Below are 24,993 nucleotides of genomic sequence, written 5' to 3'. Positions count from 1 at the left end.
AAATCAGTACCCCATACCACTACAAGTAAGTTTTATGCAATACATTTAATTTCTAGTCTTTGAAAACTCAGAAATTGAAAAATATAGCAAAGTTAACATATGGTGATTTTTTTCTTCGCGTGTTTCGGTTAAGATTCATTATAATCGCGTATTTTTTACTGTACATACGATTGGGTTAGTTTATGATTTTCCGTTAACAGTCACCTAGAAGGAGATCTAATTAGATTTTGGAAGCGTCATTTTCTTGCATGTTCTAACACGAATTTTGTACGAGTATATGATAGGGTGACCGCAGCTTCACCTTGCGCAAGTGTGCGATCGTCGTGTTGTCGCGTTATCAGTGGCGTGTTCGATTCTTACTTCGCTCTAACTTTACTTTGCAGCAGTGAGAAGGTGCGCGTAAAATACAACATAAGATTTGAATGTTTTGATGTTTATCATTAGCAAAAGTAACATCATTCTAACATCGCACATTGAGTATACGAGTACTCGTAGCTCGACCAACTGTGCTGCGATTCAGCGCGTGTTTCGGTTGCAACGGCGTGAAATGCTAGAAAAACTATCATCGTCTTTTGTAATAATTTAAATTTTGGGTGTTTGAAAGCTTCTAAATCAAATTGAACATCAAAATTTTATGCACAGTTCTCTTATTCATTAGGTTTATTTGCATTGATATTGAAAACTTAATTATTACGTCACTAATCATCGAGTTGGTTCATTTTATAACTTTATTTGAATAGTAGTAAGAGAATAAATTTTTGTTTGTATTAAATAATTTAATAATTAGCAGAGTTCTTAGGCACATTTGTTTCTTACGCGCAAGAATTGAATCAGTGACCGGGTGTGCACGATTGTCGTTAGACTAGACGTTTGTTTACATTTCAGTTGTTTTGATCTTTACTTTGTGGCAGTGAGAGTTTTGATTTTATCATTTTTAAAACTAATAAAATCAGCAACATAATTGTTGATATTTTGTTTTAACTCTGGTAATACTAATGATCATGTTTCGCCATAATTTGTCATCTACAAGTATTCCATCTTTAATAATTTAATTTTTGAAATGAAAACTTTTTTAGAATCGTTGTGATTTCAAAATTAATGAAACGACACTAAAAAGAAACAAACGTATTCGTTTATATGGTTTAGTCTGCGAGAGAATAAGAGAACACAGATATACGAGTACAGTGTTTCCTATTATCTTCGTCTCCTCTTTCTGCGATGCTTCGTAGCTTGCCACAATCCACTTGATTCTGAATATTTTCTGAATATACTATATTAACGTTCTTCAAGTATGCCAAAAACTAATGCCGATAAGTGTCTCGAATATCAGCAGAAAAATATTAAATAATTTAACTTAAGCTAAGTAAAGTTAAGTAAACACTTACTGTACGCTATACCCTCACAATATCGCCAAAACGATATTTTTACTAAACCATTGCAAGTCAATGCAATCAATGTGCTATCCACATCAGGCTTGACAAATACTTGCATTGACTTGCAATGGTTTCGTAAAAATATCGTTTTGGCGATATTGTGAGGGTATAGCGTACAGTAAGTGTTTACTTAACTTTACTTAGCTTATACTCACCCTCTCGTACTACCTACCATTGTATTTCAATAATTTAACTTTTACACTTGATTCCAATATTATAATAAATAAACTCAATAATTATCCCACTTCTGATACTATTTTCGTCTGATTCTCTCACAGTGCAGTGTTCTGAAGGTTTCACTTCTACCGCGTGTGAACTACACACATGATTTTTTTGTTCCTTATTTTATTTTTATACGATTGAAAGTATTTATTATTTTTTTCTTTGTTTCAGTAGACAAGACATTGTGTGGACAGTATACGAGTATACTCATCAAGTGCGGGTCAAGTCGCGTTTTACTTTACCTCTGAATGATTCGCGTTAAAATTTTCGGATAGTTATCGCACTAGTGTTTTTTAACGTGGGCATTAATCACAATCGAGTGCGCGTCGCGTTTATAAAATTGCCAAATCAACACCTAATTCGATTTCCCGAAATTTCAACCCTAAGATGGATGGATGCAGATGCCAAATCGACTTCAAGCAACCTACCTGCGTTTGGACCCAAGTTTGAAACAATATCGACGCGTCCTCCAGAGAAACTCTGACGAAGGAACCCAGTTTCTCGGAGCCGGATGTAAGGTAAGTCGTGGTGATGACTTGGACCGGAGGGTAGTCACGAGTGCCTCTGACTGGCGGATGCGCAAAGCATTTTGCTGCGTATGTGACAGCCGAAGGGGAGACTCACTCGGGGCTATGTCCTTGGTCTAGGGATAGTCCACCCAGCATTGCTAGAAACGCCGGACGTCTTTAAGTAGTGAGTACACCTGACACCAAACGGGCTGTCTTGTATCTTCATGCGCAAACTAATACACGTACCTACATGCAATCATCATAACTGAAATAAGTCCTCAATCTCGGAAGATTGGTTTTGTTTTCGCAATTTGAGATTTACAGGCGCGATCAAAACCGAAAGAAGACGTCATTTTGATCAATGTCTAAATTTTTGTAAGTCGCGATACTTCAATTAGTGAATTAGTGAACGGATAATTAATTCGCGGTTTTTCAGGCGTGGGCAACGTAATTTCGATCAACATTTAAGTTTTTGGGAGTCGAAATACTCCGAATTTACTCGCGATTTTCACGTTTGCAATTCGATTATTTCACACGCGCATCACTGCCAAGGACAGCAGAATATCAAACATTTGAATCATCATAATTCGCGACAGTAAAACATCGCGTTCGTTTGAAATGTGTGAATGTTGAGAACTGATGAATGTAATCCCATTTTGAATTATTGTATGAATGAATTGATTTATTATTTATTTATTGTATTTATATTTGTGTATGTGTGTTAAATTTTGGACGATGTGCTTGTACATGGTACCAAAAGCCCGTTGCCCAATGACGGTGCACGGGTCACAAGGCAAATAAAACTTGGTTATACCGCGGCGAAAACCGTTTCGCCACCCCAATCTCAGATCGTTAAACGCGGTCGCGGGCATTATATTAATAAGAACGATAACAAACATTAATTATTGCAACGGTCGGTGATACTAGTTAAGTATGTTGTTAGGTAGGGAAAAAGACAGGTCAACTAAAATCTCGCAATAGAATTAAGAATCCTATCCATCAATTCTTTAGTGTGTAAATGAAAATTTTGTTATTGATATTTACATTATTTGATATATTTGTGTAAATTTAATCAATTTTCAAAATGTTCTCCACACTGGCAAAATAAAGTCCAAGGATTATTATTATTATAACTAAATGAATAATTATTAACAAAGAGCTGTCCGCCGGATGGTTTCCTGGTTTATAATTGCGACTTTCGAAGACAATTATTAACACAAACAACATTGTTGCTATTTGTTCAAAATTGCAAAGTATCTGAACCAATTTAAAATATGTGATTGTTGGAGTTTTTGGCACGATATTGATTGAGAGCGATCGTAGCGAGCGTTTAATTAATCGAGTGTTTAATAACGTTTAGCAACGTGATGCTTACGCTATTTTTTCTACTTCCACTCAATTTTCACGTTTTACGAAGTATTTGTATTTGAATTTTTGTATTTTGTATTTTTTTGTATTTTAAATACTACTTGGAAATGTAAGGTTATAAATGCCGTGTTGCGCACTGGATCATGTTGCGCCGCGCCGACACGAGCGAATACGCATGCGCAAGCTTCACCCCGTGACTAAAGACCGTGAACACATTACGTAGGTGTCTTAAAACCATAGAAAAACTGGCGCTCTAAAGGTAGAAGTCGACATTTTTTTAAATTATCCAAATGACTGGATTTGTTTTATTCAGTAACCGTGTGTATACGAGTAAATGAATTTTGCCACCAAGTTAGATTTCGCAAATAAAACGATATTTATTATAACAGTTATAATCATTCCAGACAGGATCCGTTCCTATATGCACAACTATATACACACAGCGTTGATCGTGATTGGAATGATTTGGTTGTCCAACCTCCCAGTTTGTATACGTGAAGGGGTGTCCATTACTAGCCCAAAAAAATGATTCCTCCGTATCGAGATCGTTGCCAGAAATCCACCATCTACTTGATAAAGCTATGCCTAGTCACAATTACAAAAAAGTCATTTAGTCTCATACACATGTTACAATATGTTTCAAACTCACATTCGTCTTTTATAACTTGAGCCAAATTTTCTTCATCCTCTTTGCTAGTAATCGATGCCAATTCTAATCCCATGAAATGACAAGCGTGTAATGCTCCGAACCACGTTTTCTTTAAAAATAACATTTAAAAATATGTCTTCAACATTATTTTTTCTTGCATACCTGATCGATTGAAATGATTTTATAAGTCCTGTTCGATGATAAAACAGGTATCAGACTTTCATGCTGCGTTGGTTGAAAGGTATTATGCTGTCCTGAAAAAAATAAATTATTATTGGATAGTAAAAATTATATGTATTTTTAATAAGTACCAATATTTTCTGCAGATGTTGCAAGCAAGAGACTTGCTAAAAATGTTAACTTCAAAAAATACATTTTTAGTGTTGGATGCTCGCAGATACAAAATGTGATGTATGAATATTGCTTATATTAATATCGTTTAAGTTTAAACGTTTTATCACTGTATTTATGATAAACGATTGCAAATAGATCAAATTATCAGATGATTATAAATCACTTGGGACTAAAATACTTGAACTATATCCAATCAGATTTGTCAACAAACATGTTTTATATAAAATCTGAGATGGATATCACTCTGAAGCTAGAGAATACCTGATAATACTAATGGGAATTATTTAATTATTGAGAGGCTATGAACCTATTAGCTTATTGTTTTATTTTTGATTGATTGTTGACAAAAACAAATACGTAAGATATGAACCTTATATCACGACTGGATGATTCAAAAATTAATTTTATATGACATGTCATATAATTTTAGTTAAAGAAGGTAACCATTTTCATAGCGGCACTGTTGTGACATTCTTTTTTATATCAACCCATTTCTAAAAATTTATAAAATCAACTGAATTATTATTTAAATTTAAATTCACAATCAGATATCTACAAATTTTGGCAATAATCATCTTAATAATATGAAGACCCTCTTTTGTTTCTTTTTATGTTTGAACGAGAATAACAGGAAACAATTAATTTTCCTAATCATTTTTACATTTCTATCCATCTATACATTAAAGTAAACAAAAGAAAATATCATTGAGTAACCATACGCTTTTATTTTATAAGCAGGTTAAGATTCACAAATGAAATTATACTGAACATTACACTGCCAATCGTCCCAGGTAAAGTCATTATTCGCGTCGTTACAAAATAAAAGACAATTTTGGTTCTTTTGGCCATTGTTCGGTTGACCTTTTAACCAATTCGCATATGTGATAGGGCGTCCATTAGAAGCCCAGTAAAATTGGCCTTCCTGGTTGAGATCATTTCCAGACGTCCACCACTTAAATCCCGCAATTAAACCTTTTAACAATTAAAACAAAATCGTTATAATTGACAATATTTTTCTGAAACGTAGAGTACCTGTTGAATATATAAGATTGATCATATTTTCTTCCTCTTCTTCGGTATTTATAGATGCCAATTCTAATCCCAGGACATGACAAGCTTCTAATGCTCCCTGCCACGTTTTCTTTGAGGATAAAATATATTTATTTAAAAATGTATCTTCAACATCGACTCATTTATTAAATTTACTTACCTTGTCATAAGAAATAATTTTATATGTTTTGTTTGACGCCGAAACAGGTGGTTCCATTCCAAAGAGAGCTGCTGAAATAAAAATCAATTAATTTAACTTTTTATAAATCTTAAATACTTAATTAAATTAGCAAAATATACCAATATTGCTGTGGGTTGATGTTACAAGCCAGAGACTAGCTAAAATTATTAACTCGAAAAAATACATCTTTCAATGAAATGCTGCTTGCTTATTGATTCAGGCACATAATGGGCTGCATACAAATACTCCATTGTTTATATCCTTAAATATGAACGAAAAGTTTAATTTAAAACATGTACCTATCCTTATAAGCATCAGTAATTTTAATATAAATCAATTCAGATTTGTAATGCTGGCTTTTTAAATGCAACCGAACCCAATGACAACAAAATAAAAAGCTAGTGCTATTTCCAAAAACAGATGATTGGAAATTTATTATGCGTATAAATGCATATTATTTATTATCAATAATCCGATGAATAATAATTGAAAGATGAAAAGGTATCCACTTCAGAGTTGCAAATGTCTTTACATTCGAGACTATCCCGTTTCAAATTGTTTGAAGGTTCTGCTGATTTGTTTTTATTTTGTTTGATAATGATTTTCCATTTTACGTCTTTGTTATTTGACAAATCGGATGCAATTTTTTTCTGAAACATAAAAAAGCGATTATTCAGTGTGATATTAATATTGTTTAAATAAATATTTACCAATAGGTATTTTCCTTCGTCGTTGTGACTTTTTCCATTTTCTGTGAACGAATCTTTTAACGATGAGTTGCTTTGAATATTCGGAGAAATTAAATCAGTGTCTAAACATGAAAAAAATAGATTTATACTTTACTTAAACTAAAATAGCAATATTAACCTCTACACCATTCTTCGTAATCGTTATCACCACCAGCATCACAAGTAAAATGAATGGGTACAATGTTTTTCTGCAAAGTCAATGAATTAATACATAAATTATCCGTTTCATATCAAAATTACTTACTTTTCTTTTAACCAAATCTGTATTCATTATAATACCGCTATCTTTCTTGCCCAAAACATATTTTTCCGGTGATGATTGACAATACGAAGAAAACACAATCGGTTTCAAACTGTTATTTTCTGTATTTACATTTGTTTCATCACACGAAATCAGATTTTTAACCGGTACTCGTTTAATAATCAATTTCTTCACAACATAATGATAATCTTGACCAGATTGTGGATCTGGATTCAATATTATTGTTGAATTTCTACTACTTCGACAACAACACAGATTTAGGAGCGATCGTTTCGGTTTCGGACATGTTTCCACATTCTCTCCGTTAATCACAATAGAACCCATTATATTACACACAGAACAGAAAAGAAATAGGTAAAAATTTAACAAAATGTCAAACAATGTTTAAGTTTTGACATAAAAACAATTAAACCAGTATTGTTTGGGTTTATTTTATTTTCCCGGTGACAATTCGAATTTTATCCCAAGAACTACTAACGTAAAATAAACGTTGTTCTCTTTCAGCAACAGAAATATATTTCACTGGACCAAATGCAATGTCTATTTCCATTGCATGCGAGTAATTTGCAATATCAAATGTTTGCCAATCCTCGCGCTTGTTTATCTCGTAGAAATACAGCCATCCTTTCAACGTGCCAATGACCAGTGTATTGCCATGCAAGCGAATGCATGTTATCACAGTTTCGAATACTTCTTGTGGCAGAAAATACTTGGTAGTCGGATCAATATCTTTAGTTGGTGTATGAACATACATAACTTGTGGATCACTTGTAGTCAACGCTGTTAATATAAACAAAATGATTACTTTGTGAAATCACAACTTGTGATATCAACTACCTCTAATGCAGCTCACACGTACGTCTTCATTCATCACCCAAACATCAAGGTTAATGCCACGAAAACCCTCTCGTCCTAACTCAGGCATCGTCATTAATACTCTCACAATAAACTGAGCATTTGGTTGATCATCTCGCTCGACTATATACATCATATTCATTGCCAATACAAGGCACAAATTTTCGTTTAATATACAAGTGAGTAGTCTTAACTGAAGTCCATAGCCGTAGTTGATATCATGCATCAATATATTGGCGATAATTGTATGATTTTCATTCAAATCATCGTTTGTAAAGCGTCCGATTGTCAAATAAGGACTGCGTGAAGACATTCCACTGAAGAAGGTTTTGTAAAAGTCGAATGCTGTATGGTTGTCAACCACACCATAGTTATATTCGTTTAATGCGTCAAATGTTTCAAGAACCAACTTGTGAATAATAAGCATGTCATAGTAATTAGCGACAATGCTCGTATTTTGATCTTCATCTACAAAAAAAAAAACAAGGAATGTTAGCAATTGAGTTATTTAATACATAATTATTGATTGAATTTACTTGCCTGTAATGAAATGGATTGATTTAATGGATGTCCCCAAATGGATGGTGAACTCCTTGAGTTGGACGCCATCTTGATTATATACGATTATTTTACCTGATCCCAATCCTATCCCTATGTATTTATCTGTGGCAGCAATGCAGGTAATTTCTTTGTTTGCGGACTGCGTTTCAAACACTTTAGTGTGGAATCTAATATTTTGTTGGATGTCCTGCCATGTTGTTCGATTTTCGTATATTTGGTGCCAGTCGGTTGTAGGAAGAGTCGTGTATTGTAATAATTCTAATTTTGGAATGTCTTCTATGCAGCTACGTTTCCAAATCTTGTATTTCTGAAATATTTATAAATATTTAAGTTAAAAAGATATTTTATTTATAAAAAAGAGAATATTTTGCTAGTATTAAATTAAAAATAGATCAGCAATTATTCAATTCAACAAAATCACATGACATACGACACTGTTCCTAGAAATGTCCTAATTTTCTTCTTGCCTTTTAAGGAAATCCAAAAATTTTCATGTTTAACTTTAGTTTGAGTCATTTTTGTATAGAAATTTCAAAATTCAGTTGCTCTACTAACAAAAAATCACCTTGAAAATTATCTGATTGCTTAGAATAGTAGTTTTTAGTCATAGGAGACGTAGAAAAGTTTTAAAAATGACTTAGAATCAGTTTAAAGTATAAATTGTTTGTTCAACAGTCGCATCTTATATTTGAGCAAGTATTTAGACAAAATCTTATTTATTCATTACACGCTATGACACACAACTATGAGTTTTCCATTCATATATTATTGATGTAATAAAATTCAATTTCAATCCCTTTACCTTATCCAAGTAATTGACAATATCCTTCCACTCTCTGTTCACGTGCTGTGCAGCGCATAAGGTTTGTCCGTCACAATAAAGCAATATCAATTCAATTAATTCTCTTGGCAGTAATATTTCACATGGCATGTTTCCTTTTGAAAAAATAACCGTAGCAATGAAATCACTTTCTTATGTGATCCACACGTGAGTCATTTATTGTTTATAAGTGCACAAACTTTTATGACTGCGTATTAATTTGAGTGCGTGATTTTAATGATTCATAAGTGTATCGCTCGATTTGCGATATTAATTAATCACCATTATTACAGAAACATGCCAAATTTAATTTCACTTACTTTCCAGCGATTTGAAAGCAATTTGCAAATAGTTTATGCACTTAAAAGTCAATCAACGCTTTGAACGAAAGTCTTGCACCGGTGTTCGACCCATTCGACCAGTCGGACGAGTCTACATCATGTGATAACAGCTTTCCTGGCCTTGTTTTTCCTCCTCCGGCCCTCGCTGCCACCTCCTACACAGCTTTTCTAGGTTAGTAACTTAGTTCAAGTTAGTATACAGGTTAGTTTATAACAGTAGTTAAATAGGAGCTAAACAAACATAAAACCATTGCGATGCAAAGTAAATAGTTTGAAACAATTAGTGATGAAGACAAAGGAAGAGGAGTTGAACTAAATCAGTCAACGCGCACTAAAATGAAGTGAGTGGTTAGATTGGTGTCACAACATCAAGCCACTATTACCAATTCATTCATTACACTATTCTTGATTGATGAATCATAAAGTTTAAAGTTAAGGGAATGCTTCGACTAATTCTCAGCTAGCAGTTCCAAAGTTACAATGTCTAACAATCAAACTAAATACAGGTATGTTTATATCCCATATTAAATCAATCTTTAATTGATTCAAATTCATTCGAAAATTTAGTAAAATAGATGAGTATGGATTTGAACGTCCGGAGAACTTCAACTATCAGGCTTATGAAGAGTTTATGTCGGAATATTTCCGAGTATTGGCCCGAAGATCAAAACGCTGGGAAGACTACAATGATATTCATAAGCTGAAAAAGTCCAAAACCCTCAAACGTTTCATACGTAAAGGTATACCGATTTCCAAGCGTCCCGTCGTGTGGATGAGCACGTCGGGCGCACTCCTGCTCAAAGAAGCCAGCAGCGTCACGTACGCTGAGGTGCGCAGTTCCATTCAAATCAGTATGATCACTGAAATGATCGAAATTGATCTTCCACGCACGTTTCCCGACAATATTTACTTCACGAGCGATTCGCAACTGCCGCGTCAATTGTACAATATTCTTGCTTCCTTTGCCCAGCAGAATACTGAAGTTGGTTACTGCCAGGGACTGAATTACATCGCTGGCTTGTTATTGCTGGCGACGAAAAGCGAAGAGGTGACTTTTTGGTTGTTGAAGGCGTTGATTGAGAATATCCTGCCAAAGTATTACGTTAAGAATATGAGCGGGCTGCTGACTGATATGGCTGTGTTGGATGAGCTGGTGCGTATTAGAGAACCAGCTGTACATCGGCATATTACTCGAATAGGAATGCCGTGGGCTGTGACCACCACCAAATGGTTCATTTGTATTTATGCTGAGGTGTTGCCGGTTGAGACGGTGTTGCGCATCTGGGATTGCTTGTTCAATGAAGGGTCGAAGATTATTTTCCGTGTTGCGCTTACGCTTATTCGAATGCACAGGGAGGAAATATTAGAGACTACTGAGTTGGGCGAGATTGTTGATTGCTTCAAAAAGATGACAAAGAGTTCCAAAGTTGTTAATTGTCATGATTTTATGCAAGTGAGTTGATTTTTTGTTCTGTTTTAATGTGAAATATGTAAAAATGTTATTTTTAGGCGATATTCAAGTTGCCAGGCAAGATGACCAACGCTGAGATAGCACAATTACGTAGAAAGCATAAAAATGCTGGAGCAAAATAAAGTGATCAAAAGTAAAGTTTAAGAAAGAGTACAAGTGTGTACGGCCGGTATGCAGCAGTACCATTTTTGTTAGGTATTTTCCATAAGTGCACTCATTTTAAAGTTGCAAGTGTAATCTAGTCTCTCTTTTATACAATGTTTTTAATAATTATTTAGGTATCACATTACTACGATATTTATTACCAATAAATTTGCTTGTGTGTTCAGTTGGAGTGTTTCTCCATGAAATCCTTGGCTTCATTTATCTTTGATGCTAGGTATGGTGAGCCTCCTCTGTCGGGGTGATTCACAGCCATTACTTTTTTGAAGGCATCTTTTACTTTTGTTTTGTTTGCTGATGGGCTGATTCCTTGAAAAATTAAAGTTAAAGAGATAAATTTTATTCCTCAAAAGTGAAATTGATATGTGTATCTGCACCAACTACTTTATCAAACAAAATCACAATGAAATACGATATTATTTAACTGTTTGCTATTAAATAATTGATTTTTGAAACACTGTTTGACTGTCATCATCATGAGCAAGTAATATTGGTTATGTTGATATTATTTAAAGTTATACAACCACCACAGCTTAGACCCTACTTCAGGACAAATTCTCACACTCCTGACAAACAGTAGAACTATTTTTATTGCATTTCCTGACATTATGTCTCTTCTGAAACAAAAATTTTCCCTTGCTTACCTAATATTAAAGCAGCTTCCCTCCTATTCATTTTGGCATCAAATCCACCCTTGTAGTATTTTGAGTTGGCGACCGAATCAGCATCAAACTTTGGAAGATTCTTTATTGCTTCATTTACTGTTCTTGTAACTTGCGGCATTTGTCGCACAATGTACCTGCCCGCAAAGCCCACTGCAGCCAAGCCTAGGCCTGTTACTATCAATCCAGCTGACTGCAACAGAAATACGTTCAATGAAAACACGTTACACAAAATACACGCTTTGATTGAAATACCATTTTCACAATTGGTAAAAAAATACGTAAACTTATGTGATTTCAAACAGCTAGACTAGAATTTTCGATGACATTTAAACGCGTGTTGCGCTGAAATATGACCTTGTTAATAAAATGTCAAAATCTAACATAAATAAGGTAGGCAACTACTGATACTACGCATGAATATGCTATTTAAAATTGGTTTACCAATTCCTGAATCCATCTATTTCTGTCGTGTTGTTTATCCATTGTAAAATAAATTGCGATTTCTTAGATTTTTTTTTATTTGGTAAGTTAATATCTACATAATGTAATTTTAATACATTTACGAAAATTTCAAATTTTATGAGTTTGAGAATGCTTTCCACAAATGGCAAATACAAAATATATATGGCATGTGTCATATTTGTTTTTTCCGACGTGTACATTGCAATTTTTGCTAACGGAACTCGGAAACATGAGCAATGAATCCTATAACGGTGCAATGACGCATTTTTTTTTTTATTATATCCCCCTGTATACACTGTACACAATCATCCAACACAACAGTACAGGATGGGCAATGTGAAAACAAGGCATTCGCCACATTAGTGAAACTGCTGGTAGATCGCTCAACTCCGTCCTCATATCACATCCGTAATCTCGCTATACAATTAACGTTCATCCCACCCAGATGGATATTTGCGTAATTACATGTTGACGTCACGGTTGTCACTTGTTGGCTGTAAATATTATTATGTTATCTAGTTTTAAAGGTGTAGATTTAGACCATGATTCAATCAATGGGTCGTGATACAAAGGTATTTAAAATAACAACAATATATTAAGAAATTTATAGTTATTGGGTTAAACACCTCCGTTTTGTAGGGTGATAGTAGCAGCAGTGAAGGTTTTACAAGGCAAGGTTCACTGAGAAGGGTATTACCTTCTGGTCACAATAAGGAGAACCTTTTTGGCAAACAAAATGAAGATCTCAATAAATTCTACAAGCAATTTCATCAGGAATACGTCATTCTTGCTGAATAGTAACTATAAATTGTTTACGATAGTAATCAGAACACTTTTTCACTTCAAAATTTACATTTTTTTAGTAAAATGGTGCAAAGTGAACAGATTGGAGGAGTTTATGTGATACCATCACAAGAATCATCACTTGTTTGGTTTGGTGTTTTGTTTGTACGTACTGGCCCCTATGAAGATGGAATATTCAGGTTTAATATTCACTTGGATGAAGCATTTCCAAACAGTGCACATCCAGTAAGTTTTAGTTTGAGTAAATTTAACTAATAACAAAGTAATATTTAATATTATTCAGAAAGTAATCTTCCACTCTGAAGTGTTCCATCCTGTTATTGATCCACAATCAAACGAAGTCAATTTACACGCTGGTTTTCCCATTTGGCAAAAATCTGAACAACATATTTGGCAGGTACTGAAATACTTGCAGTGGATGTTTGATAATGTCGAAGCAACCGCGTCACATGCAGTCAATCGCGAGGCTTGTGATCTGCTCGTGAAAGAAGCCGAATTCAAAGCAAGATGCAAGCAGAGTGTGCAATTATCGCGTGAAAAATTATATGAACGGCCGCCTACTGATGATAAGCACTATATTGTCTTCGAGGAGTATACGCCGCACATTCACGATTCTGTAAGGGCAACCATGTTGCAACCGTCTGCCCCAGTTGCTAGCGCCGGCCACTCCTGGGTGAAGGAGGGCACTTTCCGTCCACTAACTAAAGAGCCTTCTTCGAGCACTGATCAGGAGTCCTGATCGGCGTTTGTATAGTGTATTTTTGTAATCGAATTTAACGAACGCAACACATGCCAAGCATCGAAAACAACAGTATCGCGCGTAACCGCATCCTATGTACAGAGTTTTTGACTATTTACTTAAAAAAGAAACCATTACAGTAATGAAACATTTTTAATATATTCACATATTGTATGATTGTTATTTATACGACGTATAATTACGACGTCGCAGCAATAAATCGTTAACTTATTCTTTTTTAATTATTGGCATTGGTTTGTTTCGAATTGCATTCACAAACCACTGATTATTCAACTTGTAGTTAATGCCATTGAATTCAAAATGTGTTGGTGGGTTGTTCTCACCATCATCAAATGTGAAATGTTTACTGAATTCAATTGCAAGTTTTGATTTCACAAGACCAACTTGTCCAACTTTATCAGCTGCTGGATGATATACTCTTCCTGTTTCAGGCAGCATAAAAATCATTTCTGGTTGAAACTTCCATAGTAATTCATCTGTATTATTGTGTGTCAAGTGGTATTCGCAAATACCGTCCTTATTTTCTTTTTGAACAACTGTTGAGAATACAATTGGATAATCATCACACCTGACAAAGTTTCTCTCTCTGCCACAGAGTGATAAATATGGGAATTCAGGATATCTATCTGTTTTGTTCAATTTGAGTTGGTTAAAAAAGAATTTTAGAAACTTTTTCTCTTTGAAGCATGATGTGAAGTTTTTCATCCGGGAGTCATCTAAAAACAACTGATAATAAGAGCAAGATACATGAAATGCACTTCTTTTGACCTAGGTAAATAGATTTGAGTAATTACCATGCCTTGATGATCAATAAAATAAAAATATTCTCGGATTTTTGGCTCAGGTTCTTGTCCTTGCACATAAGACACTGATCTGTTGTGTTTGAATATTTCATTATGTTTTATGCTATTTAGAAAGTAAGGAAAGTTTCTTGTGGTTCTTAACATTTTTATTTTTAAGTTATGCTATGCGATCTTTGAACCGCAATCTTCATTTTTGTTTACTGCTAACGAATCAAAATATAAATTATTATTTCTATAAATAATTTTCTAACCTTTTCTTGAATCACCTTTTGACATTGAGATCTTAAGGACAACTCGAGGGGCAACTTTAACTTGTTTTTTTAGTGCGCTAAGTTTATTACGAGTGAATCGTTTAAAACTATGTGTTAAGGTGTAAAAAATCTATTAAACAATGAATAACCGCAGGTAACTAAATAGATTTCCTTGTATTTAACTATGGTTTAGCTAATCTGAAACTACTTTAAAGGCCAAGCAGTACAATTGAGGATTCACTTGAACAGTTTCTCAAAATTAACAATTATGAAGACACAGTTAAGCAGCTGGATAGTTATTATGGCATGGGTGAGCTGATATTTTAGTATAATTATATTTTGAAAAGTTATATTCAAGTTAACAATTATTATTATGTGTTTTTTATAGTCAAGAGACAGTTACTTCGCTATCAAAGCCCTATTACAGGCCTGTTTCCTAAATTGTCTTCGAATCAAGAAATTGGAAGTGTGAGAGATAGTGTTTATTGTGCATCAGCAGTTTGGGGATTGTATCAATCATACAGGTAAAATTAAGGAAATATTTTTTATAAAATTGCAACATTTTGTTTGGAACTGTTTTGATCTAATATAAAACTCTTATTTTTATTGCTTACTAATAATATATTTGATATTTTCAGTAAGTATTATTAAATATTTTATATAATTAACCAAATCTGAAATTTGGTCTTTTAAATGTGTGATTTTAGACGAATTGATGACGATCGTGGTAAATCCTACGAATTAGGCCAATCAACAGTAAAATGTATGAGAGGTATTCTAAGCTGTTGGATTAAACAAGCCCAACGAGTGGAATTATTCAAAAAGAATCAATGCAGTCAACATGCGCTGCATGTTAAGTTTAATATCACTACCGGCGATGTTGTGCTCGGCGACGATGAGTACAATCATTTGCAAATTGACGTGGTTTCAATTTATTTACTGTATTTGGTGCAAATGATCACATCTGGTTTACAAATAATTTACACACAGGTAGAACACGAATTCATTCTCGGCTCTAGTGTTTAAATTTGATCATTTTACGGGTTTTACTTTTAGGATGAAGTTGCATTCGTTCAAAATCTAGTTTATTATGTAGAAAGGGCTTACAGAACTCCCGATTATGGAATATGGGAAAGAGGAAGTAAAGCAAACGATGGAACACCGGAGGTTCATGCTAGTTCAATTGGCATGGCCAAAGCTGCTTTGGAGGCGATTAACGGATGTAATCTGTTTGGTGATAAAGGAGCATCTTGGAGTGTTATTTATGTTGATATTGATGCACATAATCGAAATAGGAGTATTTTCGAGACTATGCTTCCAAGAGAATCATCTTCAAAGGCAAATATATTTTATATTTCATCTTAGAACTTTGTTATTTGTGAATTGTAGGAAATTGACGCGACTTTATTAACCACAATTTCGTATCCTGCGTTTGCAACACATGAAGATGATTTGTATGCGGCAACTAAACAAAATATAATCAACAAATTAAGAGGACGGTATGGATTTAAGCGATATAGTAGGGATGGTTATAAAACTGTTCTCGAAAATAAAAACAAAAGGTACAAATATTCATTACATTTATCTTTTTACTTCAAATAAAAAATTAAAACTTATTCAGATATTATAACCGTGGTGAAATCAAAAACTTCGAAAATATTGAATGTGAATGGCCGATATTTTACATTTTCATGATAATCGACGGTGTTTTCCGCTCATTACCAGAACAAATTGTCGAATATCAGGAATTATTAAAGCCGTTGATATTCACTGATCAAAATGGAGATCCTTTCATATCAAAATGTTTCTATGTCCCCGAAGAAAACGTCGTTAAAGAGAAAGCTAAACCCGGTTCGACCAATCGTCAACCATACGCTGAACCAGGGCTTTATTTGTGGAACCAGGCAATTTTTATTTTAGCACAGTTGTTAACAGAAGGTTTATTACATGTTAATGAATTGGATCCGATTCGTAGGTATCTTCCGAGTTATAATAGACCGAGAAAAGCGGGCAGATATTCAGCCTTCCAAGTAAATCAATTTTAAAAGTAAAGTTTTATTTTTTCTTTCTTAAATTTAAATTGAAGGGCACAGCGACAGATTTAGTTGTGCAAATAGTTCTTATTGCCGAATCAATGCGATTGCAAGCAATGATGGCGACATATGGCATTCAAACTCAAACTCCACATGAAGTGGAACCGGTGCAGATTTGGTCATCTACACAACTCGTTAAAGTTTATGAACATTTAGGTGTCAATCATAAGTTGAATTTGCAAGGGAGGCCAGTTAGGCCTATTGGTAGTTTGGGAACAAGTAAAGTAAGTTTAGTAATATCATAACAGGTTTATTTTATATTTAAATATTTTTAATTTAAGATTTATAGAATTTGTGGATCAACTGTGTTGTGCTATCCGTTAATTTTCGAAGTATCTGATTTTTATCTCTACCGCGATATGGAGTTGTTAATTGATGATGTAAAGACAGAACTACAATTTGTAGGAAGATATTGGCGATTATCTGGACGTCCAACAGTTTGCCTACTTATGAAAGAGGAACACATGCGAGATCCACAATTCAAGAAAATGTTAGATCTTTTAGCAATGCTGAAGAAAGGATATTGTGAAGGGATTAAAGTGCGTATTGGAAGGCTGCAAAATTTAATTTCCAGCTCATGTGTTGGTATGTACATAAAATATACCTACGCTTTGTAATAACTTTTATTTTTCAATAGAACACTTGGATTTTACAAACATTCTCGATGTTGACTTTTCGGAAGAGAGTGCGCATCAGTTCAAACAACTTGAACATGATTACATTGGTTATCAAAGTTTGACTGACATACACACTGTTAGTCATTGTAATGAAGAATTGTTGGATTATTCTGTACGTAAAATGTTGATTTTAAACTATTTTTACAATATTTTATTGTAATTTATTTCATATTTAGCATTTTGCTAAAAAGCCAACATGTGATATCATCGCCGAGTTACAAAAAACAACCAATATCTACATCCAATGCCAATTGTATGGATTTCTACTAAAGAATGAGAGTAAACTTTACAAAGTAGGAGATGCTACAGTTGAGGAACGTTTGCAGCAGATTTATTATCAGGCTGGATGTGTTAAACATTGGGCGGCTGTACGGTACACAAGCAGTTTGTTAAGACACAATGTCTACTCAATCAGTCCTTTTATTACTGCTGTACTTGTGCATGGAAAACAAGTAAGCAGATTATATTTAAAAAATCTCCGTAATTTCTCATAATATTACTAAAAAATGTTTTTTTTAGTTAACTGTTGGCGTTGTCGGACAAACCGAAACAGTTTTCGACAAACCAATGACCCCCGCAGAAATTCAATCGGTTATGTATACAACCGTGCAACCACACGATGTCATTCAGGCGGTATTACAACAAGAAGTTATTCTATACTGCGGTAGATTAATATCTACTGATCCGGAATTGTTCCGTGGCATCTTAAAAATACGCATTGGTTGGGTATTGGAAGCGATTAAATTGTATTTACAGTTTTCGGGGAGTAAGAAGCAACTGGAAGACAATTCTCCGTATGAGTTGCGCAAGTTATTACTGAAAGTTTTGTCTATTAACGAATGGGCAACCAAAGAAAAGTAAGATATAAAATATTTGTAACATGTGAAACATATTTTAATATGTTTTACAGATTAACAACTTATCAACGAAGACAACTGGAAGGTTGTCTATGCCGTGTGCCAAAACATTTCTATAATGATGTGTGGGATGTTATCACGAGAACTCCTCATGGAATTCGCGTGATGGGAAATCTAATCCCACAACAACCGACGTTGTCAAACATGACGAAATCAGAGATTACTTTTTCACTTCTTGTAGAAGAGGTACTGTTTTTCTATCAGTATTAATTTAATCATTATTTAATTTTTATTTGTATAACAGATGTTGAATCACATTCAGAAACCAGCTTATAGACAATTGGTTGTTGAACTTCTTTCAATTGTTTCAACAATTTTATGTCGAAACCCCGAGCTTTCATTCAATCAACCGCTGGATTTGGAACAATTGGTTAAGGATGCAGCTACCACTTACTGCAATGTATGTTTTTACAATTTTAAGCATAAATTTCTAATGAATATTTATTTTAGGATTTTAACATTAGCGATGTTAAAATTTCATATCTTTTTGATATAAACTATACACAATCGATGGGTTATCTAGCGCGTGCGGTTGTAAATAATATTTTAAACGGTCAGCAAAAGGATCTTTCAGTTGAAAATGATCTTTGCCATGTGCAATAATAATTTACTCTTGTAATCTTTGTTAGAACAAAGTTTTGACAAAAACTACATATTTTACTTTTATTATTACTTACTCTTTTTCCAGCCATTGTAAAATATTGTCTTCAAATTCTTAGTTGCAGTTGCACTAGGTTTGAATCAATTTTCCGTTGCACGCAACCGGAAAACCCTGATGTCTGTAAAAGAGGGGAGAGTGTTTGACGCGCGTGACGTTTCTCGCCGAAGTAGATCCAAATCTAGCGAAAACGGGAGCCAAAAATAAACATTTAGGTTAAACAACTGAACAAAGATGACATCTGTTTCAATATTTTGTTGTTTTCGACATTGTACTGACGGCGTAAACGGCTACCGATTCTCGTCAAAGGCACAAAATGCCCCCAAAGAAAATCCTATTCAGTTAGACACACAGTTTATGGGTATGTTGTATACTTTTTCGTGTTTCTTGAAATCCTATGCAAATGAGTCATTGTATTCAGAGTAGTTGTTGATAACATTGTTTTAAAGGATATGAGGTGGTTATTGTGAAATCTGGACAGCGATTATGCGGGGCAGGTGCGGCGTTGGGTAATGCACCTCTGGTGCAGTCCAAGGCATACTTTGAGGTGAAAATTCAACAAGGTGGTTCTTGGTCAATTGGTTTGGCTACAAGACAGACTGATCTCAGTTTAACACAAGGTAATTACACATTTTTCAATAGTTTTTTTTATTTATGTTAATAACTGGTGATAAATGAATATTGTTGTAGGTGGAATGGATGAATATTCATGGGCTTTATGTAGTGATAACATAATTAGACATAATAAGCAGGATATATATAAGATAGGCACACCCACAAATATAATCTCAAATGGAACCAATATGACACCATTAGCACCTCAGGAAGGCGACATTATAGGCATATCTTATGATCATATTCAATTAAAGTTTTTCTTAAATGGTGCTGAATTGGAGTATCCTGTCACAAATGTAAAGGGAACAGTGTATCCAGCATTGTATGGTAAGTATTACAGTTATGTCATTTTGAGCAGAAGCTGGAGGTAGTTGATTATACAAAAATGGGGTAATGAACTCTAAGAATGAATTTAAGTAGTATTCCACACCATTTTTAGCCAATTTGGCCTTTTGTGTTTTTCTTTTACTGCCCATTATATTAACATGTTGTTCTGGAGTGTTTCAGTTCGTCTTTTGACGTAAATACGTTTTTATTTGAAGTTATATATGCTTAATGCATTGTGAAATGTATTGATTCTTGCAATATTTGAGTATACTCTATTCGGAAACGTTAGAAATGTCGTTAAAAGTGATTAATGAACAAGAAAACAACTAATTGTGATACTTTTAGTGCTTTTTACGTGGAAATGGAGCAAAGTAGTAGGATTTTATTACTTTTTTCTATTTAACTACTTCCTGTTCATGCCCAAATTATATTATATGTGATTATGACAGTTATTATAAATTTTGATTTAATTTACAGTTGATGACGGTGCAATTCTGGATGTAATCCTTGAAAGTTTCAATTTCCCGCCGCCATCGGGTTTTGATAAAATCATGTTGGAACAATCTTTACTATAAGCTCATTCATCATCTTGCATAACTTACTCTCTTCACCTATTTAATTAATTTTCACACTTCACTATCCCTCTTATAATCTTTAAAATGAGTCTTATGCATTAATCCCCTCACACTACGTATAAAGACGACATTTTTCAAACGCTATATCGAAAACGTGCTCTTACTCACCTATCTATATCTATTCTTGATAAGAAAAGTAATTTAACATTATAAACAAAAACAAAAGATCAAATATTAAGTACATATGTGTTAAACGTAATTGGTTCTTGTTTCTTGCTGAATTCTTTTCAAATATTTACTAAATGTTTCGACCACAAAATATTCGGCTTTGAGTGTTCAGTTATTCGCATTCAATTGAAGTTATCGACCAGTTTGTAGAAATTTTCTGATTTGATTATATAAAGACTTATTAAACATTTTGTAAATAGAGAGTAGCAAAATTGTATTTATTATAAATTTTAGGGTGGTCGCAAATGAAATGTGTACATATATTTTTGTATTGCTTACACTTTTATCAATTAGTTCTCGTGATTGCCAAGAGGCGAAGAGGCGCTACGTTTGAACCAAATCAATGAACAGCGCTTGTGTTAAAACCAGACTTGTAAAGGCCGTGTGATTAACTTATTAAGAAAGAAAATGGAATGAATGCATTATGTTATTACTTTGTTTCTTGGTAAATAATTAATAAATGTCCATAAATATATAATCTGGTAATAGAGCAAGTGATAAATAGAATGCTGTATCTGCACAGCCTTTATTTATTTACTTTTTTGTTGTCTATAATATAAAAATGAATCGCAAAATCTGTTGGTAAGCGCATAACTCAACAACGCCTAGACCAATTTGGCCAATTATTTTTTTTAAATGTTCGTTAAAGTCCAAGGATGGTTTTTACGGCGAGAAAAGTTCGAATAATGGCCGGGAAAATCAAAAGGCACCCATTTTCTATAGGATAAAAGTTGGCATTTAGATTCAATCATAGTTATAATTAAATAGTTGATTCCGAGATGGCGCGTTGAAGTGCATTATTAGCAATTCATTACATAATTAATTCCTTTAAAATAAAATTGCGAATCTTATTGATAGAATTGACACATACTATGTCTAGATCAAGAGTTCGCGTATAACTTACATGACTTAATGGAAACATGGAAGGTGAACAATGAAAACTGCAGAATTTAGCACATTTAGCATCATTTTTTATCTTTCAACAAAAAAGTCAATATTTTTGCACTGAAATGCAAGAAGGGTGTCCATCTCAGTCTCATAAATTAACAGGCATTCTCAACAGTAATGTGAAATTGTACTAAATCAAGACGCCTCTGTTTGATCTTCACAATTCACTTCTTGAACTCTAGATGACGGCGATGGTTCTTTCATATGAACTTTCCGCATATGTGAAGTTCTATTATATTTCTCTGCAAAACTTTTTCCACAAATGTCACAACCATAATTCTTTTCACTTGTATGCGTCCTCATGTGCCTTACGAGATGCGATTTTGATAGCATTGCTTTGTCACAAACAATACACTTAAAGTCTCTCAAGCCAAGATGATTCTTTTTGTGAATGTTGTAGGATGTATGCTGGGCAAACTTCTTTCCACAAAATTCACAAACATAGGGAAATATTCCTGCAAATTATTACGTTATTATTTCGTATTATGTGTGTTGGTAGTCTAATTTTACCCATATGTATATTTAGATGTCTTCTTAAATCTACTTTCTGTGTAAAGTTCTTATTGCAGTATTCACAAACATAGAGATGTTTTTTGGTGTGGATATTCATATGTTTGGCAGCATTTCCTTTATTTGTGACCTTGCCACAAATCTCACAGCAATGTTTTTGTTCTTTCTGTTTTTCATCCTGATTGGCCTCATCTGCTGTATCATCATCATCATCCTCTGATATAACTTTTGGCTTGGATTTTCTCTTCACTGCTCTGCTTTGCCTGTGAATAACTGGTTGAGTTTTATCATCTGATAAACTTTTTCTTCTTAATGTCTTTCTCTTTTGCTCTTTGTTATTTTTTATTGGCTCTATCGATTTTGATACTTCTTCATTACTTTTTGTAGAATTACTTTCCTTTTTTGGCTCCAACAGTTCTTGGCATTCACTTGAAATTTCATAACTTTCTTGCTTAATATTCACTTGATGATGTAGATATTTATCAAGCAGGGACTGTTGAATATCTTTGCTTTTTAATAAATAATCCTCCAATTTGTTTAAATTGTCATAACATGCATTACAAATAAATTGTCCTTCTAAAGTCGTTTTTGCATGGATACCAAGCACTGATTTTTTGATGAATTCCTCAACATTTTCATGGCCTAATTCAGTTGTAGCAAACTGTATGTCGATTTTTATATCACGTTTTAGTATTGCTTTGCAAAATAAGCAATGGTCCTCTGGTTCATCCATGATTTCATTCAAAAGTTACAAATAATCTATGCTCATTCCGATATTTTGGGGTTATGTTATGTTTACTGTTGAAGTTTTGTGACATTTTTGTCCTGTGGGAGTCGTCCTCATGTAGGATATCGAAAATAATAGGCGCAATACTCTTAAACTAAAGAATAAAAAAGTCTGTTTGTTTTTAGATTCTTTTGCTTTTAGTAATGTTGTTTATGTTTTCATTTAAAAATCCGTGTCCTCCCACATGAACCCCGTATAACATGGCGTTATTATAGAAACATTTAAAAAATAGCGTCAAATGAAAAATAATTTATAATAAAAATGTATTTGTATATTAAGAAGAACAAACTTTGTGTTTTTTCATATGAGCTGTCAGATTATATCTCTCTGAAAATTTTGCTTTGCAAACTGAGCATTCAAATCGCTTTAATTCGGAATGTATCTTCATATGCCGACTTAAATGCGAATTAAACATAAATGTTCTATCACAAATTTCACATAAAAACTTTCTTACTCCGGCATGTACTTGTTTATGAGCTTGAATCGAACTTCTATGTGAAAATGTTTTATCGCAAAGTTCACATTTGTACGGCCGTACACCGGAATGAATTATTGCATGTCTTTTAAGATCTCTACTATTGCTAAAGAATTTATCACAATTTGAACATTTAATAGAATTTACCTTTAAGTGCGATTTCAAATGTAGTTGAAATTCATTCTTCAAAGTAAAACAATACCCACATATCTCACAACAAAAAGAACCTTTCCCTTTACTCAAATTTGGTTCTAAATTATCTTGCTCTTGGGCTTTTATTGCAACTTTACATGTTTGTTGATGCAGACTTTCAGTAAGAATATTACATTCGCTTCTTGGAGTTGTTGATGTGGCAGTATGAAAAGCATTGCAATTCTCATCATTAATTTTCATATTTTGTAAAGTTTCATGTGCCTTCAGAGATATGTTGATAATCAAATCTTTGATGTGTTTGGCTTTTGTCAAATATTCTTCTAGATCCAGCATTAACATATAGCAAGAGTGACAGCAAAAACTATTATAACATTTTATTTGTTCGTTTTTATGAACAAAGACTTCTTGAATTATAAATTCGTTTAACGTCATTCCTACTTGGAGCATGTGTGTACTTGCAATATCATATTTTTTACTTTCATTTGCTGGTATGAATTTTTGGCAAATGACACATTTAGCAATAGATGTATTTTCCTCTCTTGAAATAGGTGAATCAATAGCTTCAGTAGAGCCAGTTTCAATCTCATCTAAATATAAGTAATAAGTTAAGCATAATTTATTATATCCAATGCATGATCAAACTTACTCAACTTGCTTTTCTCATCAATTACTATTATTATAGGCAAGTGTTGATCAGGCACTGCAGTCTTTTTTAAGTTGGAAGCATTTTTGTTCATTGGAAACCAATGTTGTGCACTAAAATGATTTTGGCAGACACGATAATTCTTAATCACTTTGTTTCTTTCCATTTTCTTTAGTTTAAAATTGCCAATTGCATCTATCCATTGATTATATCTCTGAAATAAAATATATCCAAATAATAACTTAGTTGTTTATCTATATACATGCATATTAAGAGGCAGTTAATAGTATATACTATTTATAATACTACATATTTGTGATACTATTTGATTATTTTAGTTATAAAGTACATACTATAACATTATCTTCTCTAGGAAACTGATGAACTGTTGTTTGTTTATTAGTGTTTGAGCAATTTGGTACACAACAACTGAATACCATTTTAAATAAATGTCAATATATACAGGTACATTCGAAAACAATTCAATAATTAGTTTTATTTTACTTTGTTTCGCGTTGTAATCAAATCAAACATAAAAACATGAAAAGCACAGAAACATGTGTAAACATTTCTCAGTTTTGGTATGCCCACTAGACATATTTACGCATGCGTATATTTAAATATTTTGACACGCAATGTTTAAAAATACCTACCA

General features: G+C 33.4%; 11 protein-coding genes across 15 annotated transcripts; 4 read left to right on the top strand and 7 right to left on the bottom strand.

The window, feature by feature from the left end:
* Window positions 1-3,857: 3,857 nt before the first annotated feature.
* On the bottom strand, window positions 3,858-4,648 carry LOC135795855 (ladderlectin-like). Its single transcript, XM_065307651.1, has 4 exons — window positions 4,493-4,648; window positions 4,344-4,435; window positions 4,182-4,290; window positions 3,858-4,117 (listed from the first exon to the last, which is right to left on the bottom strand). The coding sequence occupies exons 1-4, from the start codon at window positions 4,554-4,556 to the stop codon at window positions 3,885-3,887; spliced, it is 498 nt and encodes a 165-aa protein (XP_065163723.1). The 5' UTR covers window positions 4,557-4,648; the 3' UTR covers window positions 3,858-3,884.
* Window positions 4,649-5,997: 1,349 nt separating this feature from the next.
* On the bottom strand, window positions 5,998-7,101 carry LOC135796508 (uncharacterized). Of its 2 annotated transcripts, XM_065308548.1 has the most exons (5): window positions 6,760-7,101; window positions 6,634-6,703; window positions 6,477-6,577; window positions 6,299-6,416; window positions 5,998-6,027 (listed from the first exon to the last, which is right to left on the bottom strand). In XM_065308548.1, coding segments are annotated over exons 1-5 (633 nt in total). In that variant the 3' UTR covers window positions 5,998-6,025. The 2 variants fall into 2 exon arrangements, with proteins under 2 accessions (XP_065164620.1, XP_065164619.1); XM_065308547.1 differs by lacking the exon at window positions 5,998-6,027 and having other exon boundaries at window positions 6,034-6,416.
* A 91-nt stretch (window positions 7,102-7,192) lies between these two features.
* LOC135796503 (uncharacterized) lies at window positions 7,193-9,506 on the bottom strand. Its single transcript, XM_065308541.1, has 4 exons — window positions 8,996-9,506; window positions 8,173-8,500; window positions 7,615-8,100; window positions 7,193-7,557 (listed from the first exon to the last, which is right to left on the bottom strand). Exons 1-4 carry the CDS (start codon window positions 9,122-9,124, stop codon window positions 7,205-7,207), a joined length of 1,296 nt encoding a protein of 431 aa, XP_065164613.1. The 5' UTR covers window positions 9,125-9,506; the 3' UTR covers window positions 7,193-7,204.
* Window positions 9,507-9,520: 14 nt separating this feature from the next.
* Window positions 9,521-11,153, top strand: LOC135796506 (growth hormone-regulated TBC protein 1). Its single transcript, XM_065308545.1, has 3 exons — window positions 9,521-9,860; window positions 9,922-10,807; window positions 10,864-11,153. The coding sequence occupies exons 1-3, from the start codon at window positions 9,835-9,837 to the stop codon at window positions 10,945-10,947; spliced, it is 996 nt and encodes a 331-aa protein (XP_065164617.1). The 5' UTR covers window positions 9,521-9,834; the 3' UTR covers window positions 10,948-11,153.
* LOC135796512 (mitochondrial import inner membrane translocase subunit TIM14) lies at window positions 11,043-12,044 on the bottom strand. The gene is made up of 3 exons (XM_065308551.1): window positions 11,905-12,044; window positions 11,632-11,842; window positions 11,043-11,296 (listed from the first exon to the last, which is right to left on the bottom strand). Exons 1-3 carry the CDS (start codon window positions 11,905-11,907, stop codon window positions 11,151-11,153), a joined length of 360 nt encoding a protein of 119 aa, XP_065164623.1. The 5' UTR covers window positions 11,908-12,044; the 3' UTR covers window positions 11,043-11,150.
* Window positions 12,045-12,336: 292 nt separating this feature from the next.
* Window positions 12,337-13,899, top strand: peo (ubiquitin E2 variant domain-containing protein pendolino). Its single transcript, XM_065308546.1, has 4 exons — window positions 12,337-12,686; window positions 12,754-12,911; window positions 12,978-13,143; window positions 13,202-13,899. The coding sequence occupies exons 1-4, from the start codon at window positions 12,657-12,659 to the stop codon at window positions 13,655-13,657; spliced, it is 810 nt and encodes a 269-aa protein (XP_065164618.1). The 5' UTR covers window positions 12,337-12,656; the 3' UTR covers window positions 13,658-13,899.
* On the bottom strand, window positions 13,792-14,625 carry LOC135796510 (UPF0598 protein CG30010). The gene is made up of 2 exons (XM_065308549.1): window positions 14,473-14,625; window positions 13,792-14,404 (listed from the first exon to the last, which is right to left on the bottom strand). Exons 1-2 carry the CDS (start codon window positions 14,623-14,625, stop codon window positions 13,886-13,888), a joined length of 672 nt encoding a protein of 223 aa, XP_065164621.1. The 3' UTR covers window positions 13,792-13,885.
* Window positions 14,626-14,744: 119 nt separating this feature from the next.
* On the top strand, window positions 14,745-19,070 carry LOC135796502 (probable phosphorylase b kinase regulatory subunit beta). 3 transcript variants are annotated; one of them, XM_065308537.1, is made up of 15 exons: window positions 14,745-14,886; window positions 14,948-15,042; window positions 15,121-15,256; window positions 15,440-15,722; window positions 15,789-16,070; window positions 16,122-16,294; window positions 16,354-16,762; window positions 16,819-17,049; window positions 17,107-17,410; window positions 17,463-17,614; window positions 17,679-17,954; window positions 18,022-18,359; window positions 18,413-18,605; window positions 18,664-18,819; window positions 18,870-19,070. In XM_065308537.1, exons 1-15 carry the CDS (start codon window positions 14,873-14,875, stop codon window positions 19,020-19,022), a joined length of 3,195 nt encoding a protein of 1,064 aa, XP_065164609.1. In that variant the 5' UTR covers window positions 14,745-14,872; the 3' UTR covers window positions 19,023-19,070. The 3 variants fall into 3 exon arrangements, with proteins under 3 accessions (XP_065164609.1, XP_065164611.1, XP_065164610.1); XM_065308539.1 differs by lacking the exons at window positions 14,745-14,886; window positions 14,948-15,042 and having other exon boundaries at window positions 15,125-15,256; window positions 15,478-15,722; XM_065308538.1 differs by lacking the exons at window positions 14,745-14,886; window positions 14,948-15,042; window positions 15,121-15,256 and adding an exon at window positions 15,352-15,369.
* A 57-nt stretch (window positions 19,071-19,127) lies between these two features.
* Window positions 19,128-21,300, top strand: LOC135796511 (SPRY domain-containing protein 7). Its single transcript, XM_065308550.1, has 4 exons — window positions 19,128-19,438; window positions 19,527-19,697; window positions 19,768-20,019; window positions 20,497-21,300. The coding sequence occupies exons 1-4, from the start codon at window positions 19,312-19,314 to the stop codon at window positions 20,592-20,594; spliced, it is 648 nt and encodes a 215-aa protein (XP_065164622.1). The 5' UTR covers window positions 19,128-19,311; the 3' UTR covers window positions 20,595-21,300.
* A 471-nt stretch (window positions 21,301-21,771) lies between these two features.
* On the bottom strand, window positions 21,772-23,267 carry LOC135796505 (zinc finger protein 615-like). Its single transcript, XM_065308544.1, has 2 exons — window positions 22,281-23,267; window positions 21,772-22,225 (listed from the first exon to the last, which is right to left on the bottom strand). Exons 1-2 carry the CDS (start codon window positions 23,011-23,013, stop codon window positions 21,906-21,908), a joined length of 1,053 nt encoding a protein of 350 aa, XP_065164616.1. The 5' UTR covers window positions 23,014-23,267; the 3' UTR covers window positions 21,772-21,905.
* Window positions 23,018-24,916, bottom strand: LOC135796504 (zinc finger protein 724-like). Of its 2 annotated transcripts, XM_065308543.1 has the most exons (4): window positions 24,692-24,916; window positions 24,342-24,552; window positions 23,690-24,282; window positions 23,018-23,161 (listed from the first exon to the last, which is right to left on the bottom strand). In XM_065308543.1, exons 1-4 carry the CDS (start codon window positions 24,776-24,778, stop codon window positions 23,018-23,020), a joined length of 1,035 nt encoding a protein of 344 aa, XP_065164615.1. In that variant the 5' UTR covers window positions 24,779-24,916. The 2 variants fall into 2 exon arrangements, with proteins under 2 accessions (XP_065164615.1, XP_065164614.1); XM_065308542.1 differs by lacking the exon at window positions 23,018-23,161 and having other exon boundaries at window positions 23,182-24,282.
* Window positions 24,917-24,993: the final 77 nt, after the last annotated feature.

The sequence above is a fragment of the Atheta coriaria genome, unplaced genomic scaffold (assembly GCF_025399875.1).
Source record: "Atheta coriaria isolate IRGN ID8LTWV9N9 unplaced genomic scaffold, Caltech_Dcor_3.1 hic_scaffold_7_pilon, whole genome shotgun sequence".
Lineage (NCBI taxonomy): Eukaryota > Metazoa > Arthropoda > Insecta > Coleoptera > Staphylinidae > Dalotia > Dalotia coriaria.
The sequence above is the reverse complement of the archived record's forward strand: the minus strand, read 5'-3'. Positions and strand labels throughout refer to the sequence as shown.

What these genes read in the sequence shown, in the direction of transcription:
- LOC135795855 (XM_065307651.1), bottom strand. Translation starts at nt 4,556, where the DNA reads ATGTATTTTTTGAAGTTAACATTTTTAGCAAGTCTCTTGCTTGCAACA. An exon ending in AACATCTGCAGAAAATATTG is followed by an intron (nt 4,436 to 4,492) that starts GTACTTATTAAA and finishes TATTTTTTTCAG; the next exon opens with GACAGCATAATACCTTTCAA. An exon ending in TCAAGTTATAAAAGACGAAT is followed by an intron (nt 4,118 to 4,181) that starts GTGAGTTTGAAA and finishes AATTGTGACTAG; the next exon opens with GCATAGCTTTATCAAGTAGA.
- LOC135796508 (XM_065308547.1), bottom strand. Translation starts at nt 7,101, where the DNA reads ATGGGTTCTATTGTGATTAACGGAGAGAATGTGGAAACATGTCCGAAA. An exon ending in CAGATTTGGTTAAAAGAAAA is followed by an intron (nt 6,704 to 6,759) that starts GTAAGTAATTTT and finishes TTGACTTTGCAG; the next exon opens with AAAAACATTGTACCCATTCA. An exon ending in ACGAAGGAAAATACCTATTG is followed by an intron (nt 6,417 to 6,476) that starts GTAAATATTTAT and finishes TTTATGTTTCAG; the next exon opens with AAAAAAATTGCATCCGATTT.
- LOC135796503 (XM_065308541.1), bottom strand. Translation starts at nt 9,124, where the DNA reads ATGCCATGTGAAATATTACTGCCAAGAGAATTAATTGAATTGATATTG. An exon ending in ATCAATCCATTTCATTACAG is followed by an intron (nt 8,101 to 8,172) that starts GCAAGTAAATTC and finishes TTTTTTTTGTAG; the next exon opens with ATGAAGATCAAAATACGAGC. An exon ending in ACGTGTGAGCTGCATTAGAG is followed by an intron (nt 7,558 to 7,614) that starts GTAGTTGATATC and finishes TTATATTAACAG; the next exon opens with CGTTGACTACAAGTGATCCA.
- LOC135796506 (XM_065308545.1), top strand. Translation starts at nt 9,835, where the DNA reads ATGTCTAACAATCAAACTAAATACAG. An exon ending in AACAATCAAACTAAATACAG is followed by an intron (nt 9,861 to 9,921) that starts GTATGTTTATAT and finishes TCGAAAATTTAG; the next exon opens with TAAAATAGATGAGTATGGAT. An exon ending in ATTGTCATGATTTTATGCAA is followed by an intron (nt 10,808 to 10,863) that starts GTGAGTTGATTT and finishes TGTTATTTTTAG; the next exon opens with GCGATATTCAAGTTGCCAGG.
- LOC135796512 (XM_065308551.1), bottom strand. An exon ending in GGAAGCTGCTTTAATATTAG is followed by an intron (nt 11,297 to 11,631) that starts GTAAGCAAGGGA and finishes TAATTTTTCAAG; the next exon opens with GAATCAGCCCATCAGCAAAC.
- peo (XM_065308546.1), top strand. Translation starts at nt 12,657, where the DNA reads ATGATTCAATCAATGGGTCGTGATACAAAG. An exon ending in CAATGGGTCGTGATACAAAG is followed by an intron (nt 12,687 to 12,753) that starts GTATTTAAAATA and finishes TCCGTTTTGTAG; the next exon opens with GGTGATAGTAGCAGCAGTGA. An exon ending in TTCCAAACAGTGCACATCCA is followed by an intron (nt 13,144 to 13,201) that starts GTAAGTTTTAGT and finishes AATATTATTCAG; the next exon opens with AAAGTAATCTTCCACTCTGA.
- LOC135796510 (XM_065308549.1), bottom strand. Translation starts at nt 14,625, where the DNA reads ATGTTAAGAACCACAAGAAACTTTCCTTACTTTCTAAATAGCATAAAA. An exon ending in TTATTGATCATCAAGGCATG is followed by an intron (nt 14,405 to 14,472) that starts GTAATTACTCAA and finishes TCTTATTATCAG; the next exon opens with TTGTTTTTAGATGACTCCCG.
- LOC135796502 (XM_065308537.1), top strand. An exon ending in AATTTCCAGCTCATGTGTTG is followed by an intron (nt 17,411 to 17,462) that starts GTATGTACATAA and finishes ATTTTTCAATAG; the next exon opens with AACACTTGGATTTTACAAAC. An exon ending in CAGCTACCACTTACTGCAAT is followed by an intron (nt 18,820 to 18,869) that starts GTATGTTTTTAC and finishes TATTTATTTTAG; the next exon opens with GATTTTAACATTAGCGATGT.
- LOC135796511 (XM_065308550.1), top strand. Translation starts at nt 19,312, where the DNA reads ATGACATCTGTTTCAATATTTTGTTGTTTTCGACATTGTACTGACGGC. An exon ending in GTTAGACACACAGTTTATGG is followed by an intron (nt 19,439 to 19,526) that starts GTATGTTGTATA and finishes ATTGTTTTAAAG; the next exon opens with GATATGAGGTGGTTATTGTG. An exon ending in TGATCTCAGTTTAACACAAG is followed by an intron (nt 19,698 to 19,767) that starts GTAATTACACAT and finishes ATATTGTTGTAG; the next exon opens with GTGGAATGGATGAATATTCA.
- LOC135796505 (XM_065308544.1), bottom strand. Translation starts at nt 23,013, where the DNA reads ATGGATGAACCAGAGGACCATTGCTTATTTTGCAAAGCAATACTAAAA. An exon ending in ACATCTAAATATACATATGG is followed by an intron (nt 22,226 to 22,280) that starts GTAAAATTAGAC and finishes AATAATTTGCAG; the next exon opens with GAATATTTCCCTATGTTTGT.
- LOC135796504 (XM_065308542.1), bottom strand. Translation starts at nt 24,778, where the DNA reads ATGGTATTCAGTTGTTGTGTACCAAATTGCTCAAACACTAATAAACAA. An exon ending in CTAGAGAAGATAATGTTATA is followed by an intron (nt 24,553 to 24,691) that starts GTATGTACTTTA and finishes ATTTTATTTCAG; the next exon opens with AGATATAATCAATGGATAGA. An exon ending in TGATGAGAAAAGCAAGTTGA is followed by an intron (nt 24,283 to 24,341) that starts GTAAGTTTGATC and finishes ACTTATATTTAG; the next exon opens with ATGAGATTGAAACTGGCTCT.